The sequence below is a fragment of the Littorina saxatilis genome, linkage group LG12, assembly GCF_037325665.1.
Source record: "Littorina saxatilis isolate snail1 linkage group LG12, US_GU_Lsax_2.0, whole genome shotgun sequence".
NCBI classification, from domain to species: Eukaryota; Metazoa; Mollusca; class Gastropoda; order Littorinimorpha; family Littorinidae; genus Littorina; species Littorina saxatilis.
The window spans coordinates 20,178,652-20,197,853 of NC_090256.1; the positions used below are offsets into that span (position 1 = coordinate 20,178,652).

Genomic DNA, 19,202 nt, shown 5'->3' on the forward strand with positions numbered 1-19,202 from the left:
AAATAGTAATAGTTTAACCTATATTCTACGTTTGTAGCCTATGGTTCCTTTGTTACAAACTAATTGTAGCAACGAAAACAATTTAACTGTCTCACCGACTTTCAGATCAACTTTCGAATCAGACAGCTTGCCCTAACTGACCTGACCTCTTTTTCCGCAAAACAAAACTGAACTCATTTCGTGAGTCGAATTTGTCCTCGCAACTGAGGTCTCCGTTTGTGAAAGACGTTACACATTTTGAGGGGCCGGTGAAAGAATCTACAGTTGCAAGTTGCCACCCTCTCGCGTCATCTTGAGTGGCTCTGTTGTCCACCGCCTCGGCCCCCGTGCGCCATTCAAATCTCGTCTGCTGCACCGTAAAGACACACACCTTTGAAAATAGTGCACTGAGTGTCGCCGCTGAAGGATTAATACGCAAGGGACAGACGAGAGTTTATTTTCTGAAGGACGCGTCTTTTCATTTTAATGAAAAGAGCCATTGACGGTGAAGTGGGAGTTGTTTTATGAACATTTTCTCTCGCCTTTGATATGGCAAATGAGCTGCGGTTTTGTTTTCGTCAAATACATGTGTAGGCTACAGCAGACGTTTGGTGCTTATCCAGAAAAAGCTTGGATGGAGACCACTTTGTCTGTTTGCAGAACCATTCCAACTACGCTAGAAGTTTTAGCTCAACGGACATTTTTTGTGACAGTCGTTTTATTCTTACTGTCACCTGGATATTTTCTGTTCTTCTGATCCGCGTTTGTACATTCACAGTAACAAGTGCATCTTACATTTCGGATTCCTGCCAAAAAAGAATAATCGTTTTCCACGGACAACAACATGCAGACGATACTCCTGATAGGTGAGTGTGACGTTGTATGTACGGAGTGAATTGTAAATTATGAATCTTCGAGGAATCGTTCAGCCCATTTGACGTAAGGTGTTAGCTTTCAAGAATCCCATATTCTGCCTTGTAGCTTTTGCACTGCTCTCTCTCTCTCTCTCTCTCTCTCTCTCTCTCTCTCTCTCTCTCTCTCTCTCTCTCTCTCTCTCTCTCTCTCTCTCTCTCTCTCTCTCTCTCTCTCTCTCTCTTTAAAAAAAAGGTTTTAAAAATGTGTTAAACATATTTTGTTATACTATTGCTACATGTTCCATTGCTACTAGCTTGTACGCATAATTACTCGCATAGGATGCATTTGATTTTATGAATAACCACATGTGTATGGCCTTCATGCATCATCTTCATCATCATCGTCATCTTCATAATCATCATCATCATCGTCATCATTATCATCACGTATTTAAGTTTTCCCACCTCCTGTTGTTGTTAAATTTTGAATTTTTAACTTTTTTTAATTCAATTTTGTTTTGTATCATTGTGTGTCTGTGCGTCGCAAGGACAGATTGTAAGAAAAGGCGTAGCCTTAAATCTTAATCCTTGTAAAATAAAGTTCAATTCAATTCTCTCTCTCTCTCTCTCTCTCTCTCTCTCTCTCTCTCTCTCTCTCTCTCTCTCTCTCTCTCTCTCTCTCTCTCTCCTCTTTTTCTCCTCTTTTTCTCTCCCCGTCTATCTTCCCTCCAACCTCTCTCTCTCTCCTTTATTCATCAGGGTTGCCCATTTCTTACACATAATGACGTTCCATATATGTATGACAAAAAACGCTGTGCATATTGTTCAAAGATAAACATGCAACACGATACATTGAAAACACATTGCTATATATATCCGTTTTACTTTTGTAGCTTGTCTGACAGCAACACTAGGTTTTTTGCGTGACAGCTCGCCCTGACCTTAAGACATGTTTATGGGCTGTTTACGAAGCACACCTATCTATTCATACTCGTTTTTGTTCAGTGGTACGTCCGTCCGTCTATTCCTGGTATGGGTAAAGTGTCGTTGTTAGTTCATGTAAGACCTACTTTTAAGCTATTAAAGAAGCCAGGACTTTGCTTCTCTGCATACTCTGGGCGAACTTTTATGGCGATACACCAGAAATGTACCACAGTTTTCTGTGAGACTGAAACACTGACATATATATATATATACTAGATGATTACCCGCTTCGCCGGGAAGAAGTAGAGCCGAATACCCGGCCGTCGCCGGGGACCCGGCTTTGCCGGGTGTACGCCGGCATCGCCGGCGCACGAAGGAAGGGAGATCTAAAAATAGTAACGTGCAGTGACCTTCTAAATATAAACGTACAAACGGGAATATCGATTGACGCCAGCGCACGAAGGAAGGGAGATCTAAAAATAGTAACGTGCAGTGACCTTCTAAATATAAACGTACAAACGGGAATATCGATTGACGCCAGCGCACGAAGGAAGGGAGATCTAAAAATAGTAACGTGCAGTGAAAAACGAAAATCGGTTCAGCGCTGCGCGCTGAGAGCACGTGTTGAAATATCTCATCGATCAGGTTGTGTCCGGGGTCTCTGTCAATAAGCCCACCAAATTTGAAGCAGATCCATCGAGAACTTTGGCCGTGCATGGCGATCAATCACACACACACACACACACACACACACACACAGACACAAGTCGTATATATATATATATATATATTAGCTTGTACAGGAATGCTCACTGTGGCAACTCTATTGAAGCATTATCACTACACCAATAAATCAGTGCGATATCAGTACTCAATGGAAACGTGGTTGGCTGCATCATGATCATCGTGAGAGAGGTCGGGTTAAAACCGTAGAGATTAGATAGCGAGCAAATAAAACAGAAGGAAAGAGAGAGCAAGAGCCAGAGAGAGAGAGAGAGAGAGAGAGAGAGAGAGAGAGAGAGAGAGAGAGAGAGAGAGAGAGAGAGAGAGAGAGAGAGAGAGAGAACGAACGAACGAACGAACTTTATTACTCAAGGATGGAGATTTTAGGCTCACGCCTAGTCTTACAATCTGTCCCTGCTAAACTAAGACATAAAAATAAAGACAATAAAAGGACAATTGTCAATCGCAATCATACAGTATTACTAATTACAACATTACCTATACGAATACATAATGCATGATAGAACATTGAAATGTACATGTATGTCAATATAATACAAAGGAAAAGAAAAGTCGACTCGCACACACACGCGCGCCGCATGCCTGCAATCACGTTCGCACTCAATACAACACACACACTCACACACACACACACACATACACACACACACACACACACACACACACACACACACACTCACACACACACACACACACATACACATATGCGCACACACACACACAGACATATACGCACACATACACACACACACACACACACACACACACACACACACACACGCACGCACGCACGCACATACACACACACACACACACACACACACACACAACAACAACCTCATCATCATCATCATCATCATCGTCGTCGACATCATTATCATCATCAACAAAATATATAGAGGTTAGTGATAGCAATGCATTCTTGCTAGAAACAGCTTTAGAATGTAACTGTTCGTGACATCAGATATTTGCGAAGCTGCGCTTTGAAGTGTTTAATCGTGCTTGACCCCTTTATCTCACATGGTAGCGAATTCCAAATTGTTGAGCCCGAAAACGCTAAACTGGTTTTATATAAATCAATACGGGGTAGCGGGAAAATTAATTTGTTTGAGCCATATCTGTCTGTTGCTTTCTGAAATAATGATCGCATGTACTGTGGGGTCTCGTTTATTTGAACCTTAAACATTAAAAGCGCCTTATTAAATAATAACTCATCTTTAAGTGATAAAAAATTAAGGCTGCTAAGCTTTTGATCTGTTGATGTTTGCGGACCCGGCATGATAAGTTTAGCTGCGCGACGGTGAAGAGAATTTACTTTTTTTTAAAGTGAACATCGCTACAACCATCCCAAAGTGTAGATGCATAATTCAGATGAGGTAAAATATGACCAAAATAAAACAACTTGAGTGCTGAGGTATCAGCGTAATGCTTTAATTTGGAGAGAAGGAACAAGTTTTTAGATAAGGTTTTGGTAACACGGTTGAGGTGGGACTGCCACTTTAATTCAGCGTCTGTTGTGACCCCGAGAACACGATGGCTGGTTACTTGCTCAATCATCAATGGGTGACTCGTTTAAACTGAGATAAAGATTCAGAGAGAGAGAGAGAGAGAGAGAGAGAGAGAGAGAATGTGCGTGTGTGTGTGTGTGTGTGTGTGTGTCCTTGTCCTTGTCCGAGATTTTCTTTTCTTTTCTACACATAGTACACCTATCTCTGCTTGTTTGAGAGCCTCGCGATAACCTCTCCATTGGCTGTGGGAAAATAATGTTTACACTTTTGTACACACACACACAAAAATATATATATATAACAAGTCGCGTAAGGCGAAATTACTACATTTAGTCAAGCTGTGGAACTCACAGAATGAAACTGAACGCACTGCATTCCGTAGTCCGCCGCTTGTGCAAAACGGAGTGAAACTGACGAGCCTGTTCAGCGCGGTAGTGGTTTCGCTGTGCTGTATAGCACGCTTTTCTGTACCTCTCTTCGTTTTAACTTTCTGAGCGTGTTTTTAACCCAAACATATCATATCTATATGTTTTTGGAATCAGGAACCAACAAGGAATAAGATGAAATTGTTTCTAAATCGATTTTTGATTTTGATCATAATTTTTATATTTTTGATTTTCAGAGCTTGTCTTTAATCCAAATATAATATTTATATGTTTTTGGAATCAGGAAATGATGTAGAATAAGATGAACGTAAATTTGGATGGTTTTATATAAATGAGGGTGTGACAGTGCCGCCTCAACTTTTACAAAAAGCCGGATATGACGTCATCAAAAGTATTTATCGAAAAAATGAAAAAAACGTCCGGGGATCTCATTCCCAGGAACTCTCATGTCAAATTTCATAAAGATCGGTGCAGTAGTTTGGTCTGAATCGCTCTACACACACACACACACGCACAGACAGACACACACACATTTTCCACGACCCTCGTCTCGATTCCCCCTCTATGTTAAAACATTTAGTCACAACTTGACTAAATGTGGATTCGGCTAGCGACAGCCGTTGCGAGAGGTCACGGTTTTTTGCTCGCTCCGCAACACGCTGAATCAGAGACCGGTGTTTTCGTTTTTGTGCGCTCTCCCGTTACGGAAAATGGAAGCGGTACTGCCGGTCTTTCTAAGAAAGAGAGATGTAGTTCGCAGTGAGGAGGACGTGGTAACAGGTTTGGAATTGTGTGTGGCAGCAGAGAGGACCGCTGGTCGGGGCTCCATTACAGGCGCTCAGGACATCCGTGGCTTATGGCGGATATACCCGACTACGCAAGCAGCCAGAAATGAGTTGCTCATCAAAGGTATGAATGTTCGCAACTGTACATTGCAAGTGTCTCACACTAACCCCTTCATTCTGCGTGATGATTCTGGAACCGAAGAGCCGTCAACAAAACTGTGGGTATCAGATATTCCCATTTCAGTGGCAAACAGTGAAATTGAACACTCTATCGTGAAGACTGGCTGTGAGCTAAGATCGGCCATAAAACTCGAGTGTTACAGGGACAAAGACAACAAGCTAACAAGGTTTCAGACAGGGAGGAGGTTCGTTTTCATAACCGTCCCCAAAACACCCCTTGAGAAAACACTCGCTGTTGCCGGGTTTCAGGCAAAGATCTACCATAGGGAACAGAAGACAGTGAGAAAAGATATTGTATGTTCAAAATGCCTGCAAACCAACCACCATGTCTCTGTGTGTGAAAATGATGTGGTGTGCCTTGCTTGCAAGTTGGCGGGGCATAAGCGTGGGGACAGTGTCTGTGCTTTCTCCGGAAACAACACAGTGCAGAACATGACAGGACAAGACAGAGACAAACAGACGAACGCACAGACGAACGCACTGATGGTAGTGGAGGCTCAGTCTTCCATTGACACTAGTGCAGCCACACATGACAGCGCGCTGCACGTGCCAAGCGTTAGCAAAACTGACAAAGACGAACATGGTACAGACAAAACAAAGGGGAAGGGAGGTGGAGGTAAACAGGCGTTGTCAAGAGGGAGAAAAGAGCAGAAAACACCAGTTGACAGAAGACAGCTCACCCTATCCATGAGTATGCAACGCGTGGAGCACGGAAGACACCGATCAACAACACCCAGCGTCGCCTTTCTGGAGAGAAGGACCGCTCACCCGTCGACAAGTTTCCAAGGCGTGATAAAACAGACAGTGACAACGGAGAAGAACAGGGGGAGGGAGAGGGATGGGTAGAAGGTGAAGGAGAGGTACCTGATGAAAGAGAGAGGTGGGGATAACGGGTTGTCAGTGTCAGGACTTGGATTTCGATTTTGGACTGGATTACGGACGAGCCCTTTGATCACGATTTTGGTATTTGGTCTGTGTAGACTTGATATGACTACGTTCACTACCAACGTATCATGCCCTAATGGCGAGTAAACTGCGTATATGTTCGTTGAATTGTAGAGGACTGAGAAACAAATGGAAAAGAACAACGTTGTTTAAATTTTTGAGAGAAAAAAAGTTTGATATTATTTGTTTGCAAGAAACACACATAAGTTGTAAAGATGTAATATTGTGGGAAAAACAATGGGGAGGGGAAGTATTTGCACAAGCTGGAACATGTTACAGTAAGGGTGAGGTCATTTTGACGTCAAAACATTTTGATGGAAAAATTGAATTAGTAAAAAAACAAGAACGGGTTGTTGTTATCTCTGTAGAATACAGAAAACAGTGCATTAATATTATAAATGTGTATGCTCCAAATGAATCAAATGAGAAAATGGCATTTTTTCATTCTATTAGAAATATTGTGGATGAACTTGAAACCGACCAGTTTATCTTATGTGGTGATTTTAACTGTGTGGTCAACAATGAACTTGACATTATTTCTGGCCGGCCTCATAGTAACAGAGAAATTGAAGTTTTCACAGATTTAACCAATACCTTAACTGACATATGGAGATACTTTCATGATGATGAAAAAGATTATACCTGGAACAGATTTAACCCCTTTGTTGCCAGGCGACTTGATTATTGTTTTGTATCTAGAGGAGTGTTGTTATCGTGTGTATCAGCAGATCATATTTGTGTCCCAAGTTCAGATCACAAAGCTGTTGTTGTCGAAATGAATGACAAGGATTTTATTAGAGGTCCAGGTTACTGGCGGTTCAACAACAGTTATTTGAAAAATCAACATTTTCTTGAACAAATGAATTCACTTCTGGATGTTTTGGTTGAAGAAGCCGAGAATGATGCCTCAGCAATAAACAGATGGGAATTGGCAAAAGTACAGATAAGAAATTTCTGCATTGAATTTGGTAAAAAACAGTCGTGTAATAGGAAAAATGAAGAAATCAGGTTACAAACCCGCCTAAGAGAACTGGAAAGATTATTGATTGATAAGATTGAAAATAATGGGTTGCAAACAGAATTACTAAAATTGAAACAAAAGTTAGAATTATTAGAACTAGAAAAAGCAAGGGGTGCACAGGTTAGAGCTAGGGTGAAGTGGATAGAAGAGGGGGAAAAAAACACAAAATTTTTTTGTAACTTAGAAAAAAGACAAAAGAAGAAAAACATTATGTCACGCCTCAGTACTGTAGCGGGTGATACAATAACCGACCAGAAATTGATTTTACAAGAACAAAAAGAATATTATACACTTTTGTATAGTCTGAAAACTGATTCTGAAAATACGGTAAAAGATAGTTTGGAATTTTTGTCGCAAGAATTTGTTCCACGCCTTAGTGAAGAACAGTCACGTTTATGTGAGGGGTTAGTAAATCCCGCAGAAGCAGCCGACGCTCTGTGTAGCATGAAAAATGGCTCGGCCCCCGGGGCTGATGGAATTTCTATTGATTTCATGAAAGTATTTTGGAGCAAGATAAGCAGATTGCTTGTTGATTCATTTAATGAATCATTTGAAAGGGAAGAGTTATCATATACGCAAAATCAAGGGGTGATAATATTGTTGCATAAAGGAAAAGATTTGGATAGAGAACGATTAAGTAATTGGAGACCAATTACTTTAACTAATACTGATTATAAGATTCTAGCTAAAGTTTTGGCAAGAAGAATGGGTTTAGTAATTAATGAACTAATCAGTGTAGATCAGGTTGGTTACCTAAAAGACAGAAATATATCAACAGTGATTAGAACGATTGACGATGCGGTTAATTACTTTAATGTTAGTGGAAAGGCGGGTTATCTGCTTGCCCTGGATTTTAAAAAAGCTTTCGACAGTGTATCAAAGTCACTACTTCTTAATGTTTTTGACAGATTTGGATTTGGATCTAGTTTTAAAAAGTGGGTGGAGATTTTGATAAAAGGTACTACAAGCTGTATAAATCATGGAGGTTGGTTATCGGAGAGTTTTAACGTATTTAGTGGGATTCGACAAGGTTGCCCGTTTTCGCCGTTGGCTTTCGTCTTGGCGGTAGAATTGTTGGCGATTAAGATAAGAAACAGCCCTATAGTTGGAATAATTACACCGAACATGATTAATCAGGATGGTACGGTCATAAAGATAAAACAAATGGCAGATGATACAACCCTGTTTTTAAAAAATCGAGATGATGCTAACATGGCAATGAACATATTGAACCAATTTAGCAAAGTCTCAGGGCTACAATTAAACTTAGATAAAACGAAAGCTTTAAGAATGGGGAGAGAACCAACGGAACCTAATCTGCCTTTCCACGTTGTTAAGGAGATTAAAATTTTAGGGATTAAATTTAGTAGTTGTAAAATGGCAAAAGACATCGAGGAAAACTGGAAATTCAAAATGGAGAGTCTTGATGCCATGATTAAACAGTGGAGTAAAAGAGATCTCAGTATACAGGGAAAAATAACAGTTATTAAAACGTTTATGACTTCCCCATTTGTGTATATTATGCAGTCTGTTGGTCTTCCAAAGCAAGTTCTCACACAGCTAAACACGAAACTATACAAATTTGTATGGCAAAAACAATATAGTAATAAAAAAGCTTTTGAAAAGATAAAAAGGAAAATTATGGAGTCTGAATATGAGCATGGTGGATTGAAAATGATCAATATGTTTGATATACAGAAAGTGTTTTATTTAAATTGGATTGGACGGTTGCATGAAGCAGGTCGAGAAAATTGGAGTGCAATCCCAAAATGGCACATTCAACAATTAACAGATTTTAATCACTTGGCAAAAATTAATTGCACACAAAAGGAATTACAAGGAATCGAAAAAGTTCAAAATGATTTTTGGAAAGAGGTATTTTTGACATATCTTGATAATAAAAATAAAGTAGGTTTAGAGGAAGTTGACAGAAATGATGTTGGTAATCAACTGTTATTTAATAATAGACTGATTCAGTTTAAAGGTAAAGTGTTGGATTTTGTAAAATGGCGCCAGAAAGGTTTTAATGTTATAAATGATTTGTTGAATGTTGAAAGAAATCAGTTTCTGTTATGTGAAGATGTTCAGATCACTGTGCAGCAAAACCCTGCAATAACCTTTTTTGAATACAACGCTGTGATGAATGCAATTCCAAAACAATGGAAAGATTGGATTGTAGACAACCCAGCACATATAGTTAATGTAGATATAATTGATGATGAATTGATTGTGTTTAAAAGCAAACCCAAGTTAATTAAGTTATATTTAAAGAAAAAACGGAATTATAGCATTGAAAAATCTCATGCAATCGATTTTTGGAAAAGAAAACTAGATTTTGTTTTTGTCGAACAGACGTGGTTGTTGCCACGACAGGTGACAAAAGAAGTGCGCCTGCGTGTGTTGCAATGGAAAATTTGTCACAATTTATATCCCACCAATATTTTATTACATAAAATGAAAGTAAGTCAAACAAAAAACTGTAACGAGTGCCCACATATTTTGGATGTCATGGAACACTTTTTCTATGAGTGTCCCCGAATTAGAAGGTTTTGGACTTATATTGAAAAAATGTTGAACAGTCTGACAGGTCGGGCTTTCTTTTTGTCTATTACAGATGTATTATTCGGAATCGAAAAATGTCAGGAATCAGCGTTAATTAACCATGTTTTATTGATAGCAAAAATGTGCATTAGCAAAGTTAAGAAAACTAAATCGCCTATTCCATTGGAAATTGTATTTCAACAAGAACTTGCGCTACGAAAGGTGTATCCCCATTGTCCTTAGCTAGATTGCTGTTGAATTAAAAAGTAATTTAATGGAAATGTAACCTGTAATGCAAAAGAAAACAAAATTAAAATTTCATTGAAGAAAAAAAAAAAAAAAAGACCAATGAAGAAGGATATGCTCACCGCCCAAAAAGAAAGGAAAAAAAAGAGAAAAAAAAAAAGAAAAAAAAGACAAAAGAGGCAAAAAAGATGGTTGAAGCAACCTTGCATGCAACTGAGGTCAAAAAAAAAAAAAAAAAAAAAAAAAAAAAAAAAAAAAAACTTGACTAAATGTAAAAAGGTGGATCAAAACCGACTTAAAGGACACAGGAACGCCTTTTTAATCCTTTTAAAAGGAACATTTTTAAAACTCGCATGACATGAAATACTTGTACAATAAGACATGAAAAGACGGCCAATGGGAAGCTGTGGACAAAGCTGCCAGCCCACAGCAACCAGGCAGTTGAATTTTGGTCTTTGTCCAAGTGAAGCCATGTTCTTATTCCAGGCTTGTAATATAGTGTGTACGAGAATGAAAGCACCGTTTAACGCAGCATAATCAATTAAAATGAATAATAAAAAGAAAAAAAGAAAACAGAAAAAGAGGCGGAGCTAGAGAAGTGAAATATGATAACTATGGGCTGCGATTGAGAAAAAACGACACTACTTTGATGACTGAACACATTAATCATAACACGAGTCACTATCTTTTTTTCCATAGCAATTCAACACATTAATTGTAATGAGTGTCACTGCCTTTTTTTCCATAAAAATGGAACACTTAATCATAGCTAAAGTCACCGTCTTTTTTTTTACATAGCAATTGAACACATTCATTATCATGAGAGTCACTGTCCTTTAACATAGAGGGGGAATCGAGACGAGGGTGTGTGTGTGTGTGTGTGTGTGTGTGTGTGTGTATGTAGAGCGATTCAGAGTAAACTACTGGACCGATCTTTATGACATTTTTCATGAGAGTTTCTGGGTATGATATCCCCAGACATTTTTTTTTATTTTTTCGATAAATGTCTTTGATGACGTCATATCCGGCATTTTGTAAAAGTTGAGGCGGCACTGTCACACCCTCATTTTTCGATAAAATTGATTGACATTTTGGCCAAGCAATCTTCGACGAAGGCCGGACTTTGGTATTGCATTTCAGCTTGGAGGCTTAAACATTAATTAATGACTTTGGTCATTAAAAATCTGAAAATTGTAATTAAAATTATTTTTTTTTTTTTTATCAAACGATCCCAAAATACGTTTATCTTATTCTTCATCATTTTCTGATTCCAAAAACATGAATATGTTATATTCGGATTAAAAACAAGCTCTGAAAATTAAAAATATAAAAATGATGATTAAAATAAAATGTCCGAAATCCGTCGATTTAAAAACAATTTCATCTTATTCCTTGTCGGTTCCTGATTCCAAAAACATATAGATATGATATGTTTGGTTTAAAAACACGTTCAGAAAGTTAAACAGAATAGAGATATAGAAAAGCGTGCTATCCTCCTCAGCGCAACCGCTACCGCGCTTTTCTGGATTGTTAATTTCACTGCCTTTGCCACGAGCGGTGGACAGACGATGCTACGAGTGTACGGTCTTGCGGAAAAAATGCAATGCGTTCAGTTTCATTCTGTGAGTTCGACTGAGCTTGACTAAATGTTGTATTTTCGCCTTACGCGACTTATTTTTTCTTTCTGTTTCTTCTTCTTCTTCTTCTTCTTCTTCTTCTTCTTCTTCTTCTTCTTCTTCTTCTTCTTCTTCTTCTTGTCGATCTCACTTCTATTGTCAGGCCGGTGTCACGATTTCATCTTTCGCCTGTGTAAATATTTCCCCCTCGACATCTACTCAAGACTGAAATGTTGTTTCCTGGTAAAATTAAGAAGTGAAATTATTTATGGACGAAAAGCATGTCAGTTTCTTGCATGTGAAGAAAATTGGTGGTAAAATTTAATAGATTTCACCCCCAAAATCGAATTCTTCGAAAACGTGTACGTCCCTTGAGTAAGAAGAAAAACATTTTAGGATGAATCAAATTTCTAAGTTAAATAAAACAAATTGGTTGGACAAATTTGGCCCCATGAATGTAAGGTACACAAGGTCGCTCATCAGTTCTATCGAAGGGTGTTTTTTTGTTCAGTGTAGAGTTTATACTAGATCAACGAGGCCGAGAAGCGAAATATCAACACGGCAAAAGATGAAAACGTCACACCGGACAGCGAGACGAATGATGCTGTCTTCTCCCGGTCTTCCCTTCTGCCGTACAGCTTGCAGTGGAGGGAAAATGCAGTTGGACACACAGTTTTCATCAGGCTCTCTAGGATAGGGCATCTCTGGGGGATGTGTTCAGTGGTCTGATCCTCTAGTCCACAGCTGCAAGTAGGGGAGGGGACCAGCTTCCTTTTTTGGGACGTGTTGGCATTTAAGCGGTTATGGCCAGTGCGGAGTCGCATCAGCACGACTTGTTCATGTCTTGTGAGAAGATGATAATCATCCTTCCGTTTCTGGGGCCTAGACGCTGCCTTGATGAGGGTTTTCTTCTCCGTGAAACTGACAGGGTTTTCTGCTTGGTCTCCTTGTGCTCCGAGTTTTGCGAGCTTGTCTGCCCTCTCATTTCCGGGGATCCCGCAGTGGGCAGGTAACCACTGCAGTACCACTCGCCTTTGTCGTTCGACGTTGTGGAGTTTCTCCATTAAGGTGCAGAAGTTTTTCCCCTGTGAGGGACTCCAGAACTGAGGGTGCATCTGTGGGGAAGACCGCCTGAAGACATTCGCTTGAGGAGTCCTGAATAATGTTTTTTTAATAGCAACTTAACACATTAATCATCATGAGACTCATTGTCTTTTTTATTCTTTTTTTTTTATTACAATCGAACACATTTATCATAACGAGACTCACTCATCTTTTTCTTTTTTGTATAGCAATTGAACACATTAATCATCATGAGAGTCACTGTCTTTTTCCATAGCAATTGAACACATTAATGGTAACGAGAGTCACTGGGTTTTATTTTCCATAGCAATTGAACACATTAATCGTAACGAGAGTCACTGTTTGTGTGGGTGTTTTCTTTTTACAGCAATTGAACACATTTACATAATGAGAGTCACAGTCCTATTTTATATAAGAATTCAACACATTAATCGTAACTAGAGTCATTCGTTGTTTTTTGTTGTTGTTTTTTATTGCAATTGAACTCATTTATCGTAATGAGAGTCACAGTCTTTTATCATAGCAATTCAACACATTATTGGTAATGAGAGTCACTGTCTTTTTATATTTAGTCAAGTTTTGACTAAATATTTTAACATCGAGGGGGAATCGAAACGAGGGTCGTGGTGTATGTGCGTGTGTGTGTGTGTGTGTCTGTCTGTCTGTCTGTGTGTGTGTCTGTGTGTAGAGCGATTCAGACTAAACTACTGGACCGATCTTTATGAAATTTGACATGAGAGTTCCTGGGTATGAAATCCCCGAACGTTTTTTTCATTTTTTTGATAAATGTCTTTGATGACGTCATATCCGGCTTTTCGTGAAAGTTGAGGCGGCACTGTCACGCCCTCATTTTTCAACCAAATTGGTTGAAATTTTGGTCAAGTAATTTTCGACGAAGCCCGGACTTCGGTATTGCATTTCAGCTTGGTGGCTTAAAAATTAATTAATGACTTTGGTCATTAAAAATCTGAAAATTGTAAAAAAAAATAAAAATTTATCAAACGATCCAAATTTACGTTTATCTTATTCTCCATTATTTGCTGATTCCAAAAACATATAAATATGTTATATTTGGATTAAAAACAAGCTCTGAAAATTAAATATATAACAATTATTATCAAAATTAAATTGTCGGAATCAATTTAAAAACCCTTTCATCTTATTCCTTGTCGGTTCCTGATTCCAAAAACATATAGATATGATATGTTTGGATTAAAAACACGCTCAGAAAGTTAAAACAAAGAGAGGTACAGAAAAGCGTGCTATCCTTCTTAGCGCAACCACTACCCCGCTCTTCTTGTCAATGTCACTGCCTTTGCCATGACTGACGATGCTACGAGTATACGGTCTTGCTGAAAAATGGCATTGCGTTCAGTTTCATTCTGTGAGTTCGACAGCTACTTGACTAAATATTGTATTTTCGCCTTTCGCGACTTGTTAATATTGTAGCAAGCTTCTTGATGTGTGTGGAACTCGATGGCGTGAAGTCAAGGAACTTGCTGGTGAAGGAGAAGGGAGGTGGTGGGGTGGAAGTGTCGGGACATGCAGGGGTCTTTGAAGTCACTGACGCTCCAAACAGGACGCCCAATACTTGGGCGAGGTCAGTGTCTGTCGCCAAACATGGCGGTCAAGTCCTTACCCCCCACACTGGCCAGTACACAGGAAGGGGATACTGTGACAGATTAACTCTCCGTCTCTTTCTGCAAATCTCTGGCTGTCTGTTTGTTCCTGTCTCTGTCTCTGATAACGTGATAGATTAACTCTTCGCTGATTCTGTTGCTCTCTGCCTGATTGTCTGTCTGTCTGTCTGTCTGTCTGTCTGTCTGTCTGTCTGTGTCTTCGTCTCTGTGTCTACCTCTCATTATGTATTTAGTTTCATTTAAGGAAGATGGACTAGTAACATATCGCATTAAATACAGAATAAACCGGTACATCTCTCTCTCTCTCTCTCTCTCTCTCTCTCTCTCTCTCTCTCTCTCTCTCTCTCTCTCTCTCTCTCTCTCTCTCTCTCTCTCCTTCTGCCTCTTCTTTATTTCTCTCTCTTTCTGTCTATTTTCTGTCTCTTCTCTCTATCTTCTCTCTCCCTCTTTTCTATCTTTCTCTATCTTTCCTCTCGCTTTTTTCTCTCACTCTCTCTCTCTCTTCTCTCTCTTTCTTCACTCTCTCTCTATCCCCCCCCCCCCCCCCCCCCGCTACTTTTCTTTCAGATCGTACTTCTCCCATTCTCGTTGCCTCATTTTCTCTGCCTGCATTTTCCTCTGTCTATCCTTCTGTCTGTCTGTCTGTCTGTCTGTCTGTCTGTCTGTCTGTCTGTCTGTGAGTCTGTATGCGTATGTCTGTCTGTCTGTAGGTCTGTCTGTAGGTCTGTCGGTAGGTCTGTATGTATGTATATCTCTCTCTTTCTGTCTCTATCTCACTCTCTTTCTCTCAAGTTCTCTCTCTCTCTCTCTCTCTCTCTCTCTCTCTCTCTCTCTCTCTCTCTCTCTCTCCCTCCTTTCCCCTCATTCTCGTCGCCCTCTTCTCTAACTGACCCTGTTGTTTTCACCATCGTAACATCAAAGGGCACGCCTGGTTGACACAAGATTAGCGAACAAGGTGTGAAGAAGTGCCCCTAATCGTGTCGGCTTCAGTCGAGCCACGACCGCTCTGTTGGACAGTAGCGTGTTGCATTCTGTGTATTTAGAGAGTTTTTTGTTTTATTCACTCCAGTAAAAACACATTTTTCATGATCCGCTAACTTCGACCATTATTTTTAATAATCACTGAGACTCGGCATGTAAGCTCTACGTCAGAGTGTCTTTTTATATTTAGTCAAGTTTTGACTAAATATTTTAACATCGAGGGGGAATCGAAACGAGGGTCGTGGTGTATGTGCGTGTGTGCGTGCGTGTGTGCGTGTGTGTGTGTGTGTAGAGCGATTCAGACTAAACTACTGGACCGATCTTTATGAAATTTGACATGAGAGTTCCTGGGTATGAAATCCCCGAACGTTTTTTTCATTTTTTTGATAAATGTCTTTGATGACGTCATATCCGGCTTTTCGTGAAAGTTGAGGCGGCACTGTCACGCCCTCATTTTTCAACCAAATTGGTTGAAATTTTGGTCAAGTAATTTTCGACGAAGCCCGGACTTCGGTATTGCATTTCAGCTTGGTGGCTTAAAAATTAATTAATGACTTTGGTCATTAAAAATCTGAAAATTGTAAAAAAAAAATAAAAATTTATAAAACGATCCAAATTTACGTTTATCTTATTCTCCATCATTTGCTGATTCCAAAAACATATAAATATGTTATATTCGGATTAAAAACAAGCTCTGAAAATTAAATATATAAAAATTATTATCACATTTTTTTTTTCGAAATCAATTTAAAAACACTTTCATCTTATTCCTTGTTGGTTCCTGATTCCAAAAACATATAGATATGATATGTTTGGATTAAAAACACGCTCAGAAAGTTAAAACGAAGAGAGGTACAGAAAAGCGTGCTATCCTTCTCAGCGCAACGAATACCCCGCTCTTCTTGTCAATTCTACGGGCACTGCCTTTGCCACGGGCGGTGGAGTGACGATGCTACGAGTATACGGTCTTGCTGCGTTGCGTTGCGTTCAGTTTCATTCTGTGAGTTCGACAGCTACTTGACTAAATATTGTATTTTCGCCTTACGCGACTTGTTGTTCGTTCCAGTAAAAGCCCTAAAAACCATTTGCACATGTGTATGTGTGTGCGCGTCCGTGCGTTCGTGTGTGCGTGTTTGCGCGTATGTGTGTATAATTTGTGTGTGTGTCTGTATCTATGTCTTTGTCTGTGTGTCTGTGCCTGTGTGTGTGTCTGTGTATGTATGTCTGTCTGTCGGTCGGTCGATCTGTCTGTCTGCCTTTCTGTCTGTGTATGTGTCTCTGTGTGTTTGCGCCACATGACATGTTTTCCGTCAAGCAGGCTGCTGGATACCATCCGCAAGATTCATGTTACCATCACGACCATCATAATCAATATTCAAGGTGTGTTTAAATGCAGAACTCGATTAAAGGTACAATGTGCATTCCTTCGTGTGTACACTGTCATATCAGAACCAAAGATCTGGTCAGGCTTTTTACACGGGAGAAGACCATCCTTCAACTTGAACGCCTTCCAAAATTCAACAGACTGGCTGCTTTCTGTGCAAATTGGGAACTTTTTGTTGAAAAAATTTCAATTTTGTAAGTGCCACATAATTTATGGCAATCTGCTTAATAAATTGAGAAAAAATTCTTATTCTGCGCAGAATGCAGCCAAGCTTTTTTCTTCGTTGTTTATTTATCTTCAGGGGCGGACGAGGGGGGGGGGGGCACAGGGGACACGTGCCCCCCCCCCCCCCCGCCCCGAAAAAAAAAGAAAAAAAAAAGAAGAAAACAAAAAGATTTTACTTTACTGATTCAATGACCATTTCTAAGTTCAAATGGCACCAGATTGCTTCTTTGGGCAAACACAATTTTTCCGGGGGGGCATGCCCCCGGAGCCCCCTAGCAAATTCGGGCGCTTCGCGCCCATCACATTCACTTTCGATTCAAAGTGCCCCCCCTCTTCCAAAGCAACTGATCCGCCCCTGATCTTTATTTATTTTATTTGTTGTTGTGTGTGTCCAAAGGAAAAGATACTCTTATTCCACGTGAAAGCGCATCTGATGCGGTGAACATGATAGTGAAAGCGGCAAAAAAGCGATACAATCAAATGTTTCAGTTTTCGTGGGTTGAATACTTCATTACTCCAAAGATGGGTTGCTTGTTTTCACTAGAACTTCTTCTTCTTCAGCGTTCCAGAATGTTCTGGTTACGTGTGAGCTCGTTTGCCCATTTGGGTTCCCCACACTATACTCTAAGAGCATAGTCAGCTTCACTCCGCTTTCGTTGAGTAGGCATGCTGGGTATTTTCGTGTTTCCATAACCCAACGAACTCCGACATGGATTACAGGATCTTTTCCGTGCGCAGTTGGTCGTGTGCTTGTGTGTACACACGAAAGGGGTTAAGTCACTAGCAGGTCTGCACATAAGTTGACCTGGGAGATCGGACAAATCTCCACTCTTAACCCACCAGGCGGCAGCGACCGGGATTCGAACTCACGACCTCCCGATTAGGAGGCCGACGTCTTACCACCACGCCACTGCGCCCGTCGCCCTACTAGAACTGATTGTTAGAATCAAATAATTATACATGGATGCATCATTTTTAAAAGAAGACCTTCACATAGTGTAAAACACATTCGTTGTAACCCGAGGTCCCTGATTGGAATATACACGTGCTGGTGGTGCTGTCATTTTGATATCAATTAGATGATGCCATTATCAATCAATCAATCAATGAGGCTTATATCGCGCATATTCCGTGGGTACAGTTCTAGGCGCTCTGCAGTGATGCCGTGTGAGATGAAATTTTATATGGCCAGTAATTGCAGCCATTTCGGCGCATATTTACCTTTCACGGCCTATTATTCCAAGTCACACGGGTATAGGTAGACAATTATTAACTGTGCCTAAGCAATTTTTGCCAGGAAAGACCCTTTTGTCAATCGTGGGATCTTTAACGTGCACACCCAATGTAGTGTACACGGGGGGGAGTTCGGACACCGAAGAGAGTCTGCACACAAATTTGACTCTGAAATAAATTTCCGCCGAACCTGGGATCGAACTCACGCTGACAGCGGCTAACTGAATACAAATCCAGCGCGCTACCAACTGAGCTATATCCCCGCCCGCCGACAGATACTATATTGCAGCCAAGAACTAAAACTTCTCAATAGTTTAACGCCTCAGCATTTTCAGTTGCCTTTTGAACTTTTCAAAATGATCTTGCGAGAGGCTATTTAACCTGAACATTCAAAGAGTGATTTGACTCGGACGTTCAGTATTTTCAGGGGTCGCCGAAGAAAGGTAACCTTAATAGACGAACTCTGGAAATAACTCTGTCGGCTTTGTTTTGGTTGTGAAAGAGTGAATACTCTTGTTTTTACTGAGGCAATCCGTGCTCCTTGTCTACGTGTTTCAGACAAACCCCTCGCCAGGGGGCAATCCGTGCTCCTTGTCCACGTGTTTCTGACACACCCCTCGCCAGGGGGAAAGTCTGAGGAAATCCGTGCTCCTTGTCCACGTGTTTCAGACACACCCCTCGCCAGGGGGAAAGTCTGAGGCAATCCGTGCTCCTTGTCCACGTGTTTCAGACACACCCCTCGCCAGGGGGAAAGTCTGAGGAAATCCGTGCTCCTTGTCCACGTGTTTCAGACACACCCCTCGCCAGGGGGAAAGTCTGAGGCAATCCGTGCTCCTTGTCCACGTGTTTCTGACACACCCCTCGCCAGGGGGCAATCCGTGCTCCTTGTCCACGTGTTTCTGACACACCCCCTCGCCAGAGGGAAAG

General features: G+C 40.4%; 1 protein-coding gene across 2 annotated transcripts in view; it reads left to right on the forward strand.

Moving 5' to 3' along the window:
- The first annotated feature begins 229 nt into the window (after positions 1 to 229).
- Positions 230 to 19,202, forward strand: part of LOC138981459 (heparan-alpha-glucosaminide N-acetyltransferase-like) — a 50,744-nt gene continuing 31,771 nt past the window's right edge. For both annotated transcript variants that reach the window (XM_070354377.1, XM_070354378.1), the window contains exon 1: positions 230 to 845. In XM_070354377.1, coding sequence (XP_070210478.1) covers positions 824 to 845 — 22 coding nt within the window. In that variant the 5' untranslated portion in view covers positions 230 to 823. The remainder of the gene's footprint in view (positions 846 to 19,202) is intronic.